This window comes from Simochromis diagramma, unplaced genomic scaffold (genome assembly GCF_900408965.1).
Source record: "Simochromis diagramma unplaced genomic scaffold, fSimDia1.1 OVJJ01000361.1, whole genome shotgun sequence".
Classification (NCBI taxonomy): domain Eukaryota; kingdom Metazoa; phylum Chordata; class Actinopteri; order Cichliformes; family Cichlidae; genus Simochromis; species Simochromis diagramma.
Genome location: NW_024386860.1, coordinates 12,052,803 through 12,075,254, shown reverse-complemented (window position 1 = coordinate 12,075,254; position 22,452 = coordinate 12,052,803). Strand labels below are relative to the sequence as shown.

The 22,452-nt window shown below is 39.3% G+C and overlaps 2 protein-coding genes across 2 annotated transcripts in view; both read right to left on the bottom strand.

Moving 5' to 3' along the window:
- The window catches only part of LOC120732769 (C-type lectin domain family 4 member G-like), a 75,616-nt gene that overhangs the window by 6,902 nt on the left and 46,262 nt on the right, over positions 1 to 22,452 (bottom strand). The gene's annotated exons all lie outside the window — the stretch shown is intronic.
- On the bottom strand, positions 9,582 to 19,226 carry LOC120732771 (asialoglycoprotein receptor 2-like). The gene is made up of 8 exons (XM_040030588.1): positions 19,076 to 19,226; positions 12,892 to 12,969; positions 12,536 to 12,634; positions 12,067 to 12,153; positions 11,826 to 11,990; positions 11,531 to 11,694; positions 11,229 to 11,341; positions 9,582 to 11,112 (listed from the first exon to the last, which is right to left on the bottom strand). The coding sequence occupies exons 1-8, from the start codon at positions 19,140 to 19,142 to the stop codon at positions 10,995 to 10,997; spliced, it is 891 nt and encodes a 296-aa protein (XP_039886522.1). The 5' UTR covers positions 19,143 to 19,226; the 3' UTR covers positions 9,582 to 10,994.

Here is a 22,452-nt window from a genome sequence, read left to right as displayed (position 1 = left end):
GGTCAGTACTGCCTTTGAATCTCTTTGTACTGTGTACAATGACAATAAAGGAATTCAGAACAATTCAATGTAATTCAAATCTTGCAAATCCTGACAACTTGACATCTTCTCTTCTACTCTTCTTAGCATCTTCATCACTGTCACATCTTCTAGCTGTCTTTTGGTCACAATGTTGAGGTGGTATGTGTAAAATACGCATCCACATGAATGTGTCTCAGGTTGACCTCAGTGGCTTCTAAAACTGATGAAGTTGTCTCCCTGTATACATATTTCTTGATTTGGACTTACTGTTCGTTTTAACTACCCACGAAGTGCAGTTAATGTCCCCACATAGCAAAATTGGTATGGCCTGGATTTGGCCCACAAAATGTGCTTGCACATGGCCCACATACCACAAAGAATGATGGCCCTTTGGTGGCCCAGATCTGGTTTGCCAGAATTAATGCACACATGGTTCCAGCACAAAGCCAGTTGCAGACACACTGGTGGTCCTGTGCTGGCCCAGAACAGTTTCAGCTCTGGCCCCAGGTGTCAGCCTAATGTGTACCTTAATCAAGCCATGTAATAACAAACATGTGCCGGAACATAATAGTGCAAAAGTAACATGACGAAACTCTGTTCAGACAGTGAACACTTTTCTGATAGTATAACACTTTTCTACTCTCCCTGATTACTTAAAGTGCTCTATGCAACATGTCATATTCACCCAATCACACACTTTCTTTTCCTAACTAGATTTGTACACATTCACACTCTTGACAGAGATCCAGAGCCAGGGATCAAACCACTGACCTTCCAATCAGTAGGTGACCTGCTCTAGCCCCTGAGATACAGCCACGCAGTGGTAAACATGAGTAAACCGTCACTAGGTTTTGGATAAAGTGTACACTCACAAACCTGTCAAACCTGCATTTGAAGCGTTTGCTACCATAGCAGTATAGTATTGAAACATGGCATTTGGGTCTCCTAACTAAAATAGGAAAATAGGAACATAAATAGTGCCATCATTGCCAGACCTGGCCCACATCTGGGCGACATACACCCTGCCATGACACCAGTCAGTCAGAAGTGCCAGCTTGATGCCAGATCCAGGGAAGACCTGTTTTCTATGAGCCTGGGCCACATAAACCAAACCACAATCGGGCCAGATGTGACATGCCATCAAATAAACAGTGGCATCATTGCCAGACCTGGCACATATCTGGTTGACATACCACTTACCATGCCAGAAGTCAGCCAGCAGTGCCGGCTTGACACCAGATCCAGGCCAGACCTGTTTTCTATGTGGGTCATCCTCTGTCATTGTTATTTTGTCTTTCTGTTGAGCCTTTTGTGAATTCTACTCAGAGATGCCACAGTGTTAAAGCCACAGAGCATCATAATACAAGAAGTTATTGCTTCTTATCTTTCTTAACTGACTTCTGTTTCTTGTACCAACTTCTGCTTTTGACTGAAAAAGGAAGCTGCCCCATTTTTGTCTGTTAATGCTACACTTTGTGTTACATATACACTCACTGGAAAATGTATTAGATACACATTGCTAGTACCAGGTTGAACCACCTTTTACCTTTTTTGGAGTAGATTCAACAAAGTGCTGCAAACATTTTTTTCTGAGATTTTGGTCCACATGATAGCATCACACAGTTACCACATAATAGCCAGGCGTTAACAAATAAATAAGGTTTGTACGCTGTTAGGGGACTTTGGCTTCCTTGTCAGAAGACGTTACCTGCTTAAACATGTATGAGTCACCTATTCATAAAATAATATATATCCTTGTGGCTTTTAACAGCCTAAATATGCTTCAGAAATATTTCTGCTCATGTTAAAAAATCTTCTGCACATTCAAAATGGCACAGGTCTCTGTTTGGGAATCAAGCACATGTCATCAATGCTACAGAGTATGACTGAAAACAAGAAGCCCAGGCAACATCTTAAGATTACATCACAAACGGCCCGGAGGCCAACACTAGGAAAGTACCCAGATGCAGACACAACATAGTCAGTATTTACAACACAGATCTTGACTGCTTACATGCAGTGAAGCCGATTTCCAGCTTGGGGAGGGTATTGTAGACTGGGCAGCTGAGTATTTGTCCAACCTGAGGTTTAGTGTTTCCAGCGAGGCAGCGGGCAGGAGGACAGGCGGTAGAGGTGAAGAGAATCCAAGTTTAGATGGCAAGGTTCAGTGGTGGGTGAGATTTCTGGCTGGGAGCTGGGTGCTTACGGTGCAACTGATGAGTCAAAAACTGAGAACACAAGGAGAAGCAGGTAAGGCAAAACATCGACCTGAAAGGAAACACAGAGATGCAACTTGTTACCACCATTGGCAGCTGTCGGACTGGCAAAGGAGAGGTGACGACACTGGGTTTAAATGCAACCTCTTAATTGCAGCTGATGCACCACAGGCGAAGGAGATGAGTGGGTGGACCCAGGGGAACAGTGTGCGAGGAGACAAACCCAACACTCGCTCAGATCATGACAGATTAGCTGGAAATCAAGCAAAAGCACATCTAAACTAAAATATACTAAAATAAATCAATAAAACAACATGATTTTCAGACCTTTTTAGTAAAATTTCTATTGTTGCCGGTATTCTTTACAAAGTATTATTTTAGTATTATTTCACAGAATTGTCTATGAAGGTTCTCAGACATCCAGGTCATGGATGATTGTCAGCCTTCACATTTCTTACAGCAGCTTAAATAAAGTTGTTGTTTGCTTAATTAAAACTTTTGTCAAAAAGATAAAGGTTAACGATAAGGTTACATTCCATTAAATATTAGAGATCAACACTAAAAATCTACATTCATAACAATAACTATCACCCAACATAAAAATATCAGAATAGAGATACAGCACTTCAGACAATAATTTTTAATCCAATTCCAGAAAGAATTACGAATTACCTCAATTTGGTTTAACAAACATTTTTCCTGCCCTTATCAGCTTGAAGAAAATAAATACAAAAGTAAATCTATGTTAGGTCTTTACTAAGATATCTGCTGATCAAACAGAAGGTGCTACCAACCTAATACCACCCAAACAGCTCTTTGGTGATTGACCCTGGATGTCTGATAGTGTTTGTTTTAATCCAGGATATTTGCAGCTGATTAACTGAGCCCTGTGTGCTACTGAATGGGACCTTAAATTGGACATGAAACACTACATGTATAAGCCCAAATTTACGCCATGGAGCCCTGCTCTCAAAAACTGAATTGATGTAACACTATCTGTGGAGCTGGATTTAAGAAGCAGTTTTTAGAGCATGTTCAGCACCATCTTGTGTCAGTATAGAGCGCCACGCCATCAGGTTGGTTGGTTGAAGTCAGTTTCACCCTCTGTCTCTTAAGCAGTACGTGGTTCTTTGTTTTGTTAGCTGCACTGAAATGGGACAATCAAAGCATGATAGGGAATCCTGACATCTTCCAACATGTCTGAAGGGAGAAATAAAAGTCCACATTACACTGGATTTTCCCATTTCAATACAGCTAGCCAAACAATGAAAGAACCATTTATTGCTTAAGGGTGAAAGTGGACAGTATATCCTCGGTTTATTAACATAAAACTCATTTCTGCAAAGAGACATTACAAAAATGTGTAATGTAAGTCTGTTTATTGCAACCAACCAACCTGAAACAAGATGGTGCTAAATATGTTCTAAAAACTTTAACTTTAGGCGCTTACTTCTTAAATCCAGCTTCACAGACAGTGTTAAATCTATGCCAGTTTTTGAGAGCAGGACTCCATGTTGTAAATTAGGCTTTATGCATGCAGTCCATTTTAATGAATCAGGCTTATTCTGGCACAACTTGCAGATGCATGATTGGATTTGAATCTGGGGAGTTTGGAGATCAGGTAAACCATTTGAGCCTCTTATTGTGTTTCTTAAAGCTTCCTTAGTAGTTTTTGTTGTATCATTTAATTCATTGCCTCATAGGAAGAGGCCACTTAGAGCCTTTTGTGCCATGTGTGGGCTCAATAGATGCACAAGGCCTAACAGCCAGTGTGGCACCCCTGATTTTCAAGCTCCGCCTCAGTATGTTTGGAGAGAATTAAAATCACTTGTGTTCATTTGTAGCTAGACGAGCTCCTTCATGTGTTTACTGGTTAAACATTAAATGTAGTATATAAACTACACTGAAATGATAGGGAAGCTTTAGTTTGTGTTTGTGGTATAATCAATTCATAATCATCAGTGAAGACATCTATAACCATCCGATGGGTTGATTAATTCTCACGTCAAATGTTAGCCTGAGCCAGTGGATACCTATGCAGATGGATCAAGAAGCCAAATTTTGACCAACCTTTCTAAAAAAGGCAAAAAAGGAGAAGTTTGGAAGACGATAAAGAGTGTGATCATTGGCATATGTGACATGTGAACATAAATTTTACTCATGCTGTGGTTTAGCTTTTATTATTTTCTTTTTCATCCATTCGCTTCTGCTTATCCTTTTCAGGGTTGCGGGGGGCGCTGGAGCCTATCCCAGCTGTCATAGGGCGAGAGGCGGGGTACACCCTGGACAGGTCGCCAGTCTGTCGCAGGGCCAACACACAGGGACAGACAACCATTCGTACTCACATTCACTCGCACATTCAAACCTAGTGGCAATTTGGATTATCCAATTAACCTATCCCCACTTTTTAAAATAGAAAAATGTTTATTGTACTTTATTTTATTTTATATTCATCTTTTGCTGTCATTTGCACATTAATGCTGGATAAATTTGTTTCCTAATGTATTTTCTATTTATCTAGACAATGGCCCAGTTTATTTTCATTTTTGTTTTTATTTTTAGGTGGGAGGTGAGAGAATTTAATAATATGTTTTATGTTGAAGTGCTTTGTTTTGTAAATCAGATTTTTTTGCATCCAAGTCTGTGATTGGCTGGTTTTGTGGCACAAATATAATGGTGTACAGAAAGCATTGAGCACGCACGGGCAGAAATGTTGAGAATGCAAGCAACACATTGCGAGTGAGCACAAATGCAAAAACTGAGCCAGAGGGGCTGCTATTGTGTGTGCGTATGGATAATAGCAAACACTGAAATACATTTTTTGCATGCAGCAATGAATTTTGTTCATGCAAATTTACTTCGCTCAAAATAAATTTCTCCTCAAACTGCAACACTTGTACCTGCAATTTTTTTTTATTTATTTTTTTTTAACGTGCACTCAGAATAGTGGCTCAAAAATAATGCCATAAGGGGATGGGTGTTTTCTCTCTCTCACAGATAAACAGACTTGATAAAAATGAACTAAAAAAAGAAAAAACTCGAATATAAGACAGGAATATTAACATGACGCCTGACGCAAGATGTGAGTGGGCGCTAACACCGACTCAGACCTTTCCTCAGTTGATCTCAATGGGTAACATTATAGGGTAAGTCAAGGTCTCATAATGGTTTCACCCAAAAACTCTTGGCTCTCCACCATTTGGTCTTAGACCTGAAGAAGCTTCCAGATGACAAGTAAAATGTCGTCAAGAAAAGTCCGCTTTTTTTCTTTCCAAGCTCCTTAGATGACCATGGCCTGGATATGTGAGAAGCTACACAGACTTATACCAACTGCATCTTTTCAAAGTACAATGACTTCAGTGACACAAAGAACAATAGCTGAGTGACACTTTAAACCTTTTGCTGCATTTTTCTAAATGCTGATATGCGGATGTGGAGGGTGAAGGTGACGGTGGTCCCAATGGTAATCGGAGCACTAGGTGCAGTGACTCCCAAGCTAGGCGAGTGGCTCCAGCAGATCCCAGATTCTGCCCAGAAGAGCGCAGTCCTGGGAACAGCTGATACTGCGCAGGACCCTCAAGCTCCCAGGCCTCTGGTAGAGGTGAAGGATGAACCGCCCGCAGGGGCGAGCTGGGTGTTGTTGTTATATTAATTATTAGCAACTTATAAATAATAACAGCTTGACAATAAAAAAAAAAAAAACCCTTATAATTAACTTTATTTATTTAGTAATATTTAAAAACAAAACCTGAGTAGAAGTTTCCATGGTAATATTTACTTAATATATTTATGTAATTATATTTACAGATCACAAAAGTCTTCTGAAGTCTTCTAAGTAATTCAAACAGTTAGGGTCTCTTTTTACAAATCCATTGGTTCTTCTTGTCACAGCTCACTGATTTAGGGACGAGGCTGCTGAATCCAGGAGCTGAGGAAAAAACAAGTTTGATTAAAGCTCATAATTATTGACATAAAACAAAATTGATTTATCCCAGATTTGGAAAAATATTTTAAATCTTTATTGTTTCAAAGTTTCTCTTACTTATCAGTCAGATCTCTTCCATCCCCCCATAACCCCCATCCCCCCGGCCTGAGCGATGCAGTCCAGCAAATCAACCAACCCCTTCATCTCAGCCTCAAAATCCAAGGTGGAACAGTCTGCGGGGTCCATGTTCTGGTTGCGATCTTCTGTTATGAAACAGCTGTGTGCAGGCAGGAGAAGGATCCAAAGTGCGGACTCCGGAGACAGAAAGTAACTCAAACCACAGCTTTAATGCTGAACTCAAAAGGGTAATAAAACTAGGAATCCAGAATCCACTTACACAGACAGACCACACAGCTAGATAAGGGTAGATCACAACACAGACACAGAGAAACAATGGCCTTAAATACACAAAGGGAGCAATCAGGGAATAGGTAACAGGAGGGAAACACAGCTGGGGCAAATCAGGCCTAACGAGACAAAGGAAGCAAAACCAGACGCATTTACATGAGACGCGGACTTTCAAAGTAAAACAGGAAACATAACACAGACTGAGCTTACAGACTCACAGGCAGGCACTACAACAGAGGGAACAGAGACGTGGGACCAGGGCAGACACAGACACTGACTGGACACGGGGATATAGCAACTAAGGATTACACCGAGACATAAACCATAAGACAGAACTCTAAGAAACCAAAGACTAGAAATGATAAATAATATAATAAACTCAAAACCCTGGGTCAACGACCCAGGCATCCTAACAAAAGCAAACAGACAAAAACATTCATCTGATATACAAGAGAATAGTGTGAACATGTAAACTCATACTTTGTCAGTTCAAAAGGTCAGGTTCCTTTTTCTTCACAAGATGTCCAGCAAAAAATTTTAAGCTAAAGATATAAAATATAAAACTCAAATTTTGCCTTATAATTTAAGAATATTAAATTCCAGAGGCTTTCGGAAGCTCTAGTATTTCTGTTGTAAGCTAGAAACCCTACAATAATACAGAGAAATCAAACAACCCCCTTTGAGGAAGCAATTGTTGAAAGTGCAGAAGAAAAACTCCCTTTTACCAGGAAGAAACCCTCAAAAGTATCAAGTTCAGAGAGAAGCAGCCACCATCTTTCAATGAATGGTTGTGGGGTGATTGGCAGAAAGACAGGACAAAAAACAAACTATGGAAGAGAGCCAGAGATTAGCAATGCAGCGCCCACTATTGGCCAAACGGCAGCAGCAGCTAATGGCCATGTTTTAATTTCATTAATAATATCTTCACATGCTATCCAATAGATTTCTGAAGTTTGCAGATCCACTGGTTCATGGTTCACCACAGCTTACTGATTTCCATCAACCACTTTGGACAGAAACTGCACATCTTCATTCTAACAGTTACAGAAGCACTTCTTCCATCAAATGGTTGGTCTTATATCTATAACTCCCTCACACCCAACCATACATCACAGCAGTTGTTCTGTTTTTGAAGTATAATTCAGCCATTGTCTTGTAGAAGATGTCACTGCCACCAGTAAGCGATGTTGCGTAGGCCAGCTTCTACTTTTGGCTGAAAAAAATAAGTTGTCCTACAGCATGTTTGAACTTTACACTGTGTATTCTTTTACACACACACACACACACACACACACACACACACACACACACACACACACACACACACACAACACACACACACACACACACACAAGAGACTTAGTGATGCTAGTACCATGCTGGGCCCCTTTTTTATCCTCAGAACCACCTTAAATCTTCTTACCATGTATTTATGTATATTTATTAAGTATGCACACAAATTAAACAAAAAACGAACAAACGATCAAAACAAAAAACGGTGAAGTTGATTTGACCAACACAACATGCACAACATGAGACTATACTAATAAATTGAACTTCCTGTGTTTCTCTGTGGTTGATGTGAACAGTGTGACAGATATAGAGGACAGCCCTCCTTCTTCCTCATCTTGATTAAACATGTAAGGGCAGCTTGAACAGTGTTGTTCTTGGTTGTGAAAATTAAAATTCCACAATGTCATGGCAATAATTTAATTTAATATAACCCACTAAAGCTAAGAATGGTCAGATATAGATATATAACAACACAAAAATACCAAAATACTGATACTTCAGACTACAGTATTCTTTGATGTGAAGTAACGCACCGCCCAGCATCAATACAGGGAACAGAAACTCAGTATACAAACTGCACTGCACTGAAGAAAACCCCATTAGTGACACAAATTAAAAACAACCAGTGCCAATTTAGATCCTTTTCTGTCTTGTCCTAAATGCTGTCAGCAGTCATATTCTGTGTACAGTAAAACTTCTCCTATAATCATTAATTGTGAACTTTTCTAAACATAAATAATATCTCTATTTTTCACACATACTCCACTGTATTAAGTCTTTTTGTAGCTAATTGATTTCAAACATGCTATTTCTTTGGGACAGCGGGCATCAATGCTCCACTATGATCGACTAACACTGAACTCATTATGTCATCATGTTTTGTATTTCTTCTGTTATGTTTCTTCTCTGTCTCCAGCTCCTCATTTTTCTTCCTACGGTTCTGGTTTTCTTCAGTTGGGTTTCATGAGCTTTTCTAATAGGCTTGTACCAAGTTGAGATTAGTTTTCATTAAAAGTTCATTATTATGAACTAATACAAACAACTTCAAACCCCCCAAAACCCCAAAACAAAACATTAAAACAAACAAAAAGTCACATTTTACACTTTACACACAGATGAAAGAGTAATTTTTAAACCTATACTCAAAGAAGAGCAGGAGGACCAAGATTAGTAAAAGAATTCCCCGGCACATTACTACTGATGGACACAATTTAACGCATCCAGCCTTCTTATCTAGCAGAAAAAAAACAAAAACATATTTCAGTAACTAAATGTTTTCGTACTCTTAAGAGCTATGTGAGTTTATATGAAATGCAATGATTAAATTATTGTATTTAAATCACTATTACATATTTCTTTTATGTGCAACCATATAAAATACACGTGTTTACATCTTTCTAACAGAAGACACATAATATTTTCAGGACATGAAAAAAAAAAAAACAGCCTGGTTAATGAAAAGTTAATAAATCAAATCTATTATGGTGGTTTAAAGCAGCGGTCCCCAACCCCCGGGCCACGGGGGCCGCGAGAGTTGAGGCTTGGGTGTGAAATGTATGGTTTTCAGGGTTTTTCAGGGTTTTTATCGTTTTTTAGCGTTATTTTGTTATTGTTTTTATCGTTAACTCGGTTTTCCTGGGTCTTTTCACGTGTGTTATGAATAAATCTCCTTTTTTTCGGTACCGGTACTAGTTTTATTTTGTTGTATTTATCCGAGACACCTTAAAGGCCTGTCCGTGAAAATATTGTCGGGAATAAACCGGTCCGTGGTGCAAAAAAGGTTGGGGACCGCTGGTTTAAAGATACTAAATAACTGATGCTATAGTTTTTCTGGTGAGGACACTTATTTGCAGAATTTGAAGTGTATAAAAATCCAGGATTTATTCAGCTGCGGTTTTCTGGTGCCAGCAATAATAAACAGCACAATGACAGAACACACTGAATTTCTTTAAAATCACATTGACAGCATTCTTTGATATTAAAGAAATTTGTCTTGAACTCAGGACCTTCTTGCTGTGAGGCAACAGTGCTAACCACCCGGATCTTGTATGTTTGGTTCTATATTCTCTATTATTTAGACTTCTGGTTTGGGTGTTATGTTTTGGTTCCTGGGACTTATGATTGGTTTTGTGATCTGTGCCTTTAGTTCCCTGATTGCATAGTTGATAAGTGAATTACCTGTCAATCCACTTTTATCTCAGTGTTTGCTATCATCTGTCACTGTGTCAAGTTCGTATGTCTTTGGTTTTGATTCTACTTCCTGTCCCATTATCTGTGATTAGTGTCAGCTGTCCCCCCACCCTTTGCCTTTTGCCTCATTATCATCTCGGTGTAAATATTATCTCAGTCGTAACTTGTCATGTTTCCCTTTTGCTGTGTGCATTCTGTATTCCTCCAACTTTGATGGGGTCCTTGATAGAGTGACAGTTTTTGGTATCTGTGTTTGACCTTCATGATTTTGTACTTGGTTTGTGTTCATCAGTGAAGCTATTTTTCAGTTTGTTCCTTTTTTCCCTTTTCCTGTATGTTTGAGTCCAATTCCTGCCACACACTGAACCTTTAACAATAATCTTTATTTCTATCAGAAACAGAAACTAGCAGAGGCATGACTTATAATTTGTGCAACGCTGGCTTTAGAGAAGATAATGAAATAATTGACATTTTAAAACAATTGTAAATCTTTTTTATATCACAATGGCAAAATGCATTGTTCTAAAAGATTAACCTAATTGCAGACTGAAATATGAATTATCACGATTACTGCAGTGGGCTCTCAGCAGTAAACCCATCAATTGTAATGCATGTATGCCAGTCAATGTAAAGTATTAGTTTAAAAGACATATTTCCTGCCCTTATCAGCTCATGATATCTGCTGATCAGTCACAAGGCCCTCTTAGTATGCTTTCGTCATGTTATCAAAACAGCCCAGAACCAGTTGCTCATAGATAGTAGACCTCTAGTGAAAAGAGGGTGAGAGGGCGGCCCAGAAGGGAATAACAAAGGGAGTTGATCTACCACCGGATTGGCAAGCACTCCTTCTCCACAGTAGTGTAGCAGGCTATTTGCTTATATGCAATTATATTTATAGATTGCAAAAGTAATTTGAAGTTTAAATGTGCTAATTCATACAGTTAGGGTCTCTTTTTACAAATCCATTGTTTCTTCTTGTCACAGTTCACTGATTTAAATCCTTCGTTTTGGACAGAAATTACACAGAGACCATGAGAAGGAGGCTGCTGAATCCAGGAGCTGAGGAAAAAAACAAGTTTGATTAAAGCTGATAATTATTAATATAAAACAAAATTGATATATCCCAGATTTGGAAAAATATTTTTAAATTGTTATTGATTCAAAGTTTCTCTTACTTATCAGTCAGGTAACTTCCATCCACCCATTTCCATTTCCCACCTTCAGCTCTCAGACCAATCCAGTATCCATTTTCTCCTGAACTCTTCCAGCTTTTGTCACTGATATATTTCTGATGAAAGAGGAAGTTATCAGAAATACTCAAATTAAAAAAAATAAAATTAAATTAAAAAAAATACTCAAATTAGTTTGAGTATTTAGATCGTTTGCTTAAAACACTGCGACACAGAGTGTATTTAGATCAAAAGAAAATGTATTTTTGTTAAATAAATTTGTGCTAATGAGCCACAGTTCTTATTACCTTTTCTGCTGCATTAATTACAACAGCCAAATCGGAAATCTTTCCTTTGCAGTTTTCTCGAGCTTCTTTCCAGGTTTTCTGCTCATGAGGTTCAGCATCATTAATTGCATAGCAGTTTGACTCAAAGGGAAGCCAGCCCTCCTGACAAGCTTTGCATGCCTTTTCTACAAGTGTAAAAATCAATTAATAAAGATCATCAGTGCACATTTATTTGACATGACCTATTTTTGTAGCTGATAGATTTGGAGCCTACTGTTATTTTCTTTGGGACAGTAGGCATCAACACTGCACTGACCTGGACCAAGACTGAGCTCCATCTTCATGAGTTTTATTTGTTCTGTGAGGTTCTGGTTTTCTGCAATGAGGTCTCTGATCTGTGTTTCAAAGGCAGTGGAGGTGTTTGTCCAGTTGAGTTGACTCCAAAATAAGTCTTTGTTCTTATGAATTAACAATGTGGTAACTGAAAAACAAAACGTAACACTTCTTTTGCTTTACACACACATTGCAGATGAACTAATTTTAAAAGTTATACTCACAATAGATGCGAAGGGCCATGATCAGTAACAGAATACCCCAGCAAATGGTTACTGATGTACAAGATTTTATACATGCACACTGCTTATCTAGGAGAAATAAATACTTATTATAGCAATCAAAGTCATTCTTACGTTTAAGATTTTAAATTGCTTGTGTCAACTTAAAATCATTAATTGGCTTTTTATAATCATAAAACCATTCTAATTAATGAACTTTTTTGTTATTGTCTAGGGAAAAACAGAAAAATCTGTTTGAAAAAGTTCAGAGACAAAACCAAGGTGAAGCCCATATTATGGATCAAACTTCAATAACAGTGAATCCTGTACATATCAAAATGTGATTTGAGAGGATGTTGTCATTAAGCTCTTGTAAGGAAAATGCCAACAGCACACTTCCAGTTTCTAAGCAAGTTTCAAATCAGTTCCTGTCGTAAAAGTAGCAGTTTTGTATTGTCTTTGTATAACTCACCATTTGTGTCAGATGGTTGTTTAGTTCCTTTGTTTTTCACGTTCATTTCTTCATATAAATTTTCTTCCTGCCTTCGTACTGAAAGACTTAAAGGGTAACCTTGTAGCAGAAGACAAAGAATGATTTCATGGCAAGAAAAAAAAAAGGTAGTCAATGTGAGTAATTTGGTGGATGTCAAGTCTAGTTTGTTAGTTAAAGTGACTGCTGCTATTGTTTTTCTGTTGAGGTCACTGTCATTTGCAGATTATGAGGCACCAAATTTTCTACCCTTCCAGTTTGTAAGACAGGCTGGTTAGTACTTTGCATGATGCCTTGTAGTAAAAGTAGTGGTTTTGCATTTGCTTTGTATAACTCACCATTTGTGTCAGAAGTTCGTTTAGTTTCTTTATTTTTCATGTTCATTTCTTCAAACACGCTGTTTTCCTTCGTTTTAACTGAAAAAAATGAATGACAATGTTGTAACAGAAGACAAAGACTGTTTAAATGGCAGGTAAAAAAGAAATGCCTGGTTAAGAAAGGTTAGTTAATCTGAGTAATATGATTTGTTTTGTTGGTTAAAGGGTATTTGGAATTAATTAGTTACTAAGTAACCACAATTTTCCAAAGCATATTTTGGTTATTTGCAATGCACAAAAGTTTTTGATTGTTTGTTGAGGTTTAGACCCTCACCTTGCATTATCAAGGGAAATTTTGTCTTTTGTGCAAGCACTTTTAGTAAGCTCAACATCTTACTTGTCTTTTGTCAGGGTTTTTTTTTTGCATTTACTATTACAGTAAAAAAAACAGTACAAGAAATGTACTGAAATGATTAAAACATAAAGATCTAGGCTTTCATCTACATGATTTACAACCTGAGTTTGAAAATAGCTTTTGTTGATTGACCGTATTTCTTTTGACAATTTTATTTATAATTTTCCATTAAAAAGAAATTTAACTGGAGTTGCGATTACAAACATTGGCTTTGCAGGGATGCAGGAAAATGTATAATATATGCACACAAACAAGAATTACTACTATGTGAACAAGTCTGTCAAAGACAACTGTATCTGTCTTTGGACAAGAAGTCTGCCTTTGTATCCTGCAGCATGCTATGTATTTGAGTGATATATATATAGGGGTGCAACGATATTCGTATCGATATTGAACCGTTCGATACAGTGCTTTCGGTTCGGTACGCATATGTATCGAACAATACAACATTTGTAATTTATTTTATCAATTTTCCTTCTGACGATGCTGTCTGTGTTGAGCGCTCAGTGAATCTGTGTTCGACTACTCCGCCTAGGCTGCACTGTCGAGCGCAGATCCACTGAGCGCTCAACACAGACAGCATAGTCAGAAGGAAGAGCGCAGGGCAAGCTAGCGAGACAGAAGTTAAGCTCTACTTGCAACAGGCAATTGACCTCATTCAGATCTGGCGTTTGGAATTATTTTGGTTTTCATGTGACATATGACCCTGAAGGTAAGCGAGTCATGGACTAAAGTAAAACAGTATGTTGGATGTGCCATGCAATGCTCAATTACATTGGTGTGAACTAGTGTGTTAGCGCAGTTAGCTCGTTAACGTGTTTGCCTGTCTAGCCCCATGCACAGAGCGATCGGCGGTAGCTCGTTAACGGAGATTTGCCGTGTTGTGGCGTTAAGGTCATTTCAACGAGATTAACCTGAAAGCACTAGTGGGAACACAACGAATATGACTGCACATTTACGCCGACATCATCCTAGTGCAAAGACAAGTGGAAGCAGACAAAAAAAAGCAAGCATGCTACTAACTTTAGCCGAGTCATTTAGACAGCTGTTAGCACATGATTCTCCTTATGCTGCTGAGAATATAGCCCAGAAGAAGCGGATAGTATAGCTTTTATTTTGGAAAGAGCCATTTCTCTGTAATAAACTCTCTTTTCCAAAGATGAGTGATTCCTCAATCAGATACAGGGCTTGCAATATCGCTAGCCCGACGTCCCGGAGCTAGCGATTTTTTCAGTCGGGCTACCAAAATCTATCTCTTCCCTGCCCGTCGGGCTATTGTAGGAAAAATATATGTCAATGCTTTTGCATTCTTTCAGAAATGTAGCTGGGTAATTATGTCATTGGCATCGGTGAGCCACTGTCAATATGTGACATATTGAAGTCGCGTTTGAATTTGCGCTTGTTTTTTTGCTTTCACTTTGCAATCGTGCGAACTGTGTATAGAGAGCGACAGCACTGATCTGTGAGTGATGATAATTTGTGCACCAATTCCTCTGACATCGTCTTATTAATCGTTAGCTTACTATGCAAACATGACAAGTGAAATCTCCCGCAGCAAGCTTAAACATGTGAGAGGTTGATCGCGCAGAGAATCGCTGAGCTTATGTGAGTGCGTGTGTAAAAGCATTTCAGTTCTGCTGAGCCAAATAAGACAGGTCAGGGTGAAGAAGTGACAGCCAAAGAAAAGCTTACCACAAAACGGAGAAGTTATGACAAATCAGACTATAAGGCAAAAAGAAAGTGCAGCTTTATGGTTTCATGGACAAAAGAATTTCTGTGGCTGCAATATGATGAGCTAAATAACCAGGGCTGCACATAAGTGGTCCGCAGGTGCGCATTCGCTGTCAAAATAAAAAACACGCACAAGGGTTAGGGTTAAATTTAAAAACTGTACTTTTGAGTTAAAAATATATATTTATAATTTTAATAAATGACAAATTAAAAAGGCATGAACATTTTTTTGTATCGAAAAAATATCGAACCGTGACACCAAAGTATCGAACCGAACCGTGAATTTTGTGTATCGTTGCACCCCTAATATATATATATATATATATATATATTGCAGACAGTCCTCAAGCAGACAATCAGTAGGTAGACTTGGATAAGAAGTGAAATGTTTAACTGCAAAGCTATGGACTTTTAGGTATCTAAAGAAGTGAGTCTTTGGGATTCCAAAATCTTTAGATAACATTTCAAAAGGTAAAAATGATCCTTTAACAAACAAATTTAGAGAAACAGATAATTCCCCTACTGCACCAAACCTCAAACCCTGCATCACTCAGAGCTGGTAAAAAAAAAAGATGACTTGACGCAATAGGGGAGCAGACAAGCGACCACCCCAGACCGAAATGTTGTCGACACTGAAACCAAACATTAAGAGAGTTTTTAACCACAGGATTTTTAAAATTAACATTGCGACTGACTGGTAGGCTTGAACACATTATTCCAACAAGGGATGTAGTGAGATTTCCATGTAGCTCCATGGTGGACCAAAGTGGCTCAGTGCCTTCCCTAAAAGCCCACATCCAGGTGGATAAGTTCACAATATTGGCAGACCAATAATAATACATAATGTTTGGTAGGGCCAAGCCCCCTTCCGACTTAGCACACTGTAAAAGGGGTTTACGGATTCTTGGAACTTTTTTGTCTCAAATGAAAGATGATATGAGTCCATCTAAATGGTTGAAAAAGGTTTATCATCTGGAAGAGATACATGAATCGAGGCAGGACTAACATTTTAATATTGCTGACCCACTGAGCAAAAGAGATGGGTGATACTAACCAGCGTGCCAAATATGATTTTGTTTTCTCTAATATAGGGGTAAATTTTTGTCTAAAAAGGTGAATAAGGAGTGTTTCAATGTAAAATGAAAGGTTGAGTAATCAGCCTCCTTTGCAGATGATTAATAGGAAACAGTGTACTTTTAGCTAGGGTTAATCTTTAACCAGACAGACGGCCAAAGGATCCAATGAGGTCCAGAGCTGAAGGATTTGATGCCTCTGGGTCTGTAATGTACAAAAGGAGGTCATCTGCATACAAAGAGCACTTGTGAATAGTATTTCGCCTGGTGATCCCACTTATTTTTGCTCCCAATGCTGCCGTCTGTCATGGTGAATGTGCTGTGTGAAGGCAAGCAGGGAAGGACCCAAAAGCAGGACTAACGGAGGCAGTGACTTAATTTGCTGGCAGGGGAAAAGCATACAAAACAAAACTATACTGGGAGATCTAAGATCAGGAGGAAGCACCGGGAGAGTAACACACAGCAATGAGGGACGATACGACTCTGAACACTGGAGGATAAATACACAGACATGACAAAAATAAAAATCTGGATCTCCAGACAGGAGTACAAGAGTCCAAAAACACCTCTGGAGACCAAAAGCACAAAATCCATAATTCAGTAGTTCAGATGGTCAACCCGGGGGACGGCAGCACAGAACTCCAAAGTCCAGACGTTCCAAGGGCCGACTGCGTGGAAAGCAGAAGCGGCCTGGACACAGGAGAGAGGTCGACCCCATGAAAGGCAGTGGCGGCGACAGAGCAGGTCTGGAAGCCGGCCGAGTGGAAGGCGGCAGAAACAAAACAGATCCGGAGGCCGGCTGCGTGGAAGGCGGCGGTGGTGACACAGGTCTGAAGGCTGTCTGGACCAGTGAAAAAGTCCAGCCAGAAGACAGGAAGGTGGCCACCCACGCCGAGCTAGACATGGTCGAGGTGGTGCCATGGCAACCGCTGGACCAGATGAGGCAGGACCAGGACTAGGACCAGACAGAATGGAGTCCTGTGGCTAAGACAAAGCACCTGGATAAAACTGTTCTCCTGAACCGCCAACTAACGTGGCGTGATGCTGGCCAGGCTCTCCAGAACCCCCAGCTGACTTGGGTTGATGCTGGCTGGACTCTCCAGAACTCCCAGCTGACGTGGCTTGATGCTGGCTGGGCTCTCCAGAACCCCCAGCTAACTTGACATGATGCTGGCTGGGTTCTCATAAACCCCCAGCTGGAACAGACAAAAGGCCAGATGGTACGGAAACCCCCTGGCTGAGGTGAAGTTAGTTTGAGCTGCGTGAGACAGACACCCAGCTCGGGCTGCAGCCTGAAAAGCAGATGGGACATCATGTACACAGATGGCTGAGTACATGACTGCACTGGTGACTGAACTAATGAGTGACCTGGAGACAGAGTTGATGTCTGAGCCAAGAACTGAACGAGTAACTGGGCGGGTGACAATGCAGGAGCCTGAACCAGTGACAAAGCTTATGACTGAGCTACTAACAGAACTACTGACTGAGCTAGGACTGCAATAAAGGTTGTAGTGATGGTGTTAGTGATGGTGGTAGTGATGGTTGTTACGAATTTGCATTTTATGTGTTTATTTTGTGCAGTCAATGTATCTGTTTGTTCTTTCAGCTGCGCCAGGGCCCTGCTTCGATTGGTGCGTGGATGTACAACTCCGTCGTGACTGGTTCCAGCAGCAGGACCCGCCTGTTAAAATGAGGCTGTAATGCCGCGGCGGGGGAGGTTCTCGCATTTCTCCTCATGACCCAGCAGTATACCTGTGGCAGCCGCTGACTGCAGTGCTATCTTGACAGTTGTGGAAGTGGAATGGGTAGGGGTGAGCTGCTGTTTCTTTTGATCACCAGTTTTCTCCTGTTTTGAATTAGTTGAGGAGGTTAGACGCAGTCTTTATTTATGGTTTTTGTTTTGGTTAGGTCAGTGGTGTGGGAATCAGTTTAGATTTGTTTTGTTTATTATCTTGGCCTTGGCTCACCCTGAAGTGTTGACACGTCTGCTTTGTTGTCCCTCTTTTTATCACTTTGTAAATAAATCACATTATAAAGAATGGATTTGCTTCCTGTCGCTGATTGGGTCTTGGGGGGGGTCTCACTCATGTTATTGCCTGGCCCTAGACAGGTTGTAACATGGTGGTAGTGATAGTGAAGGGGGGCCACCAGAGTCCTTAAATGTCCTGGGGGAACAGACAATCTCTTCCCTCAGAGAGACTAAGTTACGACCTGTAACCTCCGTCCCTACCAACCGCTTGGGCCCCTGCTGAGAAACAAGAGAATCCAAGTCCGACTCTGGATAATCAGTGCAGGAAGTATAGAGATCCTGATCAAATAGCTTGAAAGCAGCATTAATTCCGTCAGGGTGTGTTACTATCTTACCTGTGTCTAACTGTAAGTGGGGTATAGATTGGGCTGTAGTGGATTGACGAAGCTGATGTGAAAAGATGATGTTTTTTCACAATGCTCGTATACATGATGTCTTTATCTAAGTGAAAAGCTTCTTGGTTTCTTTAATTGAGAGGGTGTCAAATTCAGACTGAAGCAGTACCCTCTGCATTTGGCCGGTGGCATATTGTGTGTCAATGTTTGCTATAAGCTCTGTCAGTTCTCGAAGCTGTTCATTTCGCTTTTTATTCTTATAAGTAGAAAAAGAAATAATTTGGTCCTGCAAATATGCCTTTAGTGACTCCCAAATTTTAGATTTTGAAACATCTGGAGTGTTATTCATTTCTAGAAAAAGCTTGATGTGGTATTCAACTTGCAAATGAATTTTCAAAACTCATCTGACATTAATGCTGAATCAAATTTCCAGAACCATTGCCTTGCGCACACATTGGAAATGAGATATCAACCCGCACTGGTGCATGATCAGAAATTACAATTGTATGGTATTTACACATGGTGACCCTTGGAACAAGGAAATGATCAAAAAGAAAATAATTAATCATCGAATATGAATGATGCACAGGGGAGAAGAAGGAATAGCATTAGCTTAGCTTACCTTCTGACTGGCATCGCTTTTTAGGTTTTAGATTGACTGGTGTGTTGTTAAACTTCTGCGCTGCCATTGCTGAAGTCTTTCTGTTGAGCTTCTCATAACTTGTGCACCAAAAAATAGCACTGTGTTAAAACTAAAAAGAATCATAAAAAAAATTTGTTTCCACAGCTTTCATTTCTCTCTTTTTGTCCAACTTCTGCTTTTTACTGATATAGATGATAGGCAAGATCAGAGAAGTTTTTTTTTTTCACAGCGTTGGTGTGACAGGATATATATTCAACAGTTTTAACTCAGTGGCAGTGTCTGCAGCTTGTTCTCATTTACTTCGGTTGTCAGCTGTTCCTTTCTTGGTAATACCTTAAAACAAACAGACACTTTTCCTTGTCAATGCAACAATTTGTCAGTGTGTTGTTTTTTTTTTTCAATCTTTGCAGATATGGTGATGGTCCAGCATGTACTGCATGAAAAGCAGAAATATAATGTGGTCCATACCTGCTTCATGCCCTGGGGGACGGGGCTATGGCTCCCCACCCTCCCTAGCAGATCATTACATGGAGAAACCTTCTGAATACAAGCGTGCCGATCCAGACAGGTGTGCACACAGGTGTACACACTGGCTTTCACAGACACAAGCTACACTTTTCTTGGCTGCTACCTCAAAGCACATTGTGCGCTGTCGATCTTGCGTACTGCACAATAACATGTAATACTTAGTATCTACTGTTATCTACTGTTAGCTAGTTTATTGTGATGGTGTTGTATTTATTATGTTGCTCTTTTTTGTTTGTTTTCTCGTCTGTTTTTTCTTATCCCCATACAGGTGATCCAGGTGTTTTCTTTTTTTCTCTTCCCCCCATTTCTCACATCTCTTCTTCCCTCTGTTTTTCTTTCTCTCCCTCTCTTTCTTTTATTTTTTCTCCCTGTCCTATTCCCCTGTCATGTTTGTCCCGTTTGTAACAACCGAAAAAAACTAATCAAATAAATACACAATTATAATAAAGGTCAGTCAAATGGACCAATATGGCAAGGCCATGATGATCCAATTGGTAAAGTAAATCCGCTAGGCATCTTTCTTGGCCTTCAGACAACAATTCTGATGGCTAAAGATCCAAATGGGACAGGCAAAAAAAAAAAAAAGGAAAAAAAGAAAAAGAATATAAATATGTATATATTATATAAAAAATATAATGTGGACGGATGATCAATACAGAGCAAAAAACATTCAGATATACAAGAGAAACTAGTGTTAACATGTAAAATCATATTATGTCAGCTCAGAGGACAGGTTCCTTTTTCTTCACAAGATGTCCAGCAAAGAAACTAAACCTAATGATATAGTTTTAGGAGCTATAAAAGACTAAACTTGCTTTATAATTTGAGACTTTATTATATTCCCGAGACTTTCGAGAGCCCTAGTGTTTCTATTGTAAGGTAGAAACCCCACAATAATACAGAGAAAATCCCAAAAAATCAAATATTCCCCTTTGAGGAAGGACTTGGCAATAGTGGGGAAGAAAAACTCCCTTTTAAGAGGAGGAAACCTCAAACAGTATCAAGAGGGGCAACGATCATCCAAAGACAGGACAAAAAAACAAAAAAACAAACTATGGAAGAGAGCCAGAGATTACCAATGCAGTGCCCACTATTGGCCAAACAGCAGCAACAGCTTACAATGTCCATGTTTTAATTTACTTAATATCTCCTTAGGCTAGCCATTAGATTTCGGAAGTTTGCATAATCCACTGGTTCATGGTTCACCACAGCTTACTGATTTCCATCAATTACTTTGGACAGAAACTGCACATCTTCATTCTAACAGTTACAGAAGCACTTCTTCCATCAAATGGTTGGTCTTATATCTATAACTCCCTCACACCCAACCATACTTCACAGCAGTTGTTCTGTTTTTAAAGTGTAATTCAGTCATTGTCTGGTAGAAGATGTCACTGCCACCAATAAGCGATGTTGCACTGTTGCATAGGCCAGCTTCTGCTTTTGGCTGAAAAAAACAAGTTGTCCTACAGCATATTTGAACTTTACACTGTGTATTCTTTTACACACACACTCCAGAGACTTAGTGATGCTAGTACCATGTTGGGCACCTTTTTGCACTCAGAACCACCTTAAATCTTCTTAGCATGTATTTATGTAAGTTTATTAAGTATGCACACAAAAAAACAAAAAAAACCCCAAAACAACCACCAAAAAACAGTGAACTTGATTTGACCAACAATATGTGTAATATGCACAACGTGGGACTATACTAATAAGCTTCCTTGCAGCTCTGTGCTTGATGTGAACAGTATGAGTGAATGAAGAGTACAGATATAGAGGACAGCTCTTCTTCTTCCCCATCTTAATTAAATATGTGCAGCTTGAACAGGGTTGTTATTGGCTTGATTAGAAAGCTTTGTCAAAATTCCACAATATTGTGACAGTAACGTGATTCAATATAATGCACTTAAGCTAAGAATACGGTCAGATACAGATATATAAAAACACAAAAATACCAGAATACAGATATTTCAGACAACAGCCTTCTTGTTGTGAAGTAACTCATCGCCCTCCGTTGGCCAAACAGCATCAGTACAGGGAACAGAAACTCAGTATACAAACTGCACTGCAGAAACCTTTAGTGACACAAATGGAAGAACCACAGAGTGCCAATTTAGATCTTACTCTGTGTTGTATTAAATGCCGTCAGCAGACCTACTCTGTGTACAGTAAAACTTCTTCTATAATTATGAACTTTGTGAATTAATTGTAAACTTTCATAAACACACACGTACACGCGCTCACATGCACGCAAACACACCAGCTGAACAACATGCAATTACCATTACCCAAAATTATGTCTTTTTGTAGCCAATTGATTTGGAAAATAGTGTTGTTTTCTTTGGGACAGCAGGCATCAATGCTCCACTGAGCTCGACTAACACTGAACTTATTCCATGATGTCATCCTCTTTTGCATTTCTTCAGTTATGTTTCTTCTGTCTCCAGCTGCTCATTTTTATGCCTAAGATTCTGGTTTTCTACAGTTAGTTCTCGTCAGCTTTTCTAATAGGCTTGTGCTAAGTTGAGATTAGTTTTCATTAAAAGTTCATTTATATTAAAAAAAAAATACAAACAAAGGCAAACACACAAAACCCCCCAAACAAAACATTAAAACAAACAAAAAGTCACATTTTACTTTTACTTTACACACAGATTGCAAATGAATGTAATTTTTAAACTATATTCAAAGAATAGTAGAATGACCATGATTAGTAAAAGAATTCCCCGGCACATTACTACTGATGGACACGATTTAACACATCTAGTCTTCTTATCCAGTATAAAAGACAGTTAAATGTATTCATACTCTTAAGATTTTTGTGG

Excerpts from the sequence above, each read along its gene's own strand:
- LOC120732771 (XM_040030588.1), bottom strand. The coding sequence starts at position 19,142 with ATGGCAGCGCAGAAGTTTAACAACACACCAGTCAATCTAAAACCTAAA. Across the intron at positions 12,154-12,535 it reads ACAACCATCTGACACAAATG|ATAAGCAGTGTGCATGTATA; the intron begins GTGAGTTATACA and ends TATTTCTCCTAG. Across the intron at positions 11,695-11,825 it reads GGAGCTCAGTCTTGGTCCAG|AAAAGGCATGCAAAGCTTGT; the intron begins GTCAGTGCAGTG and ends TTACACTTGTAG.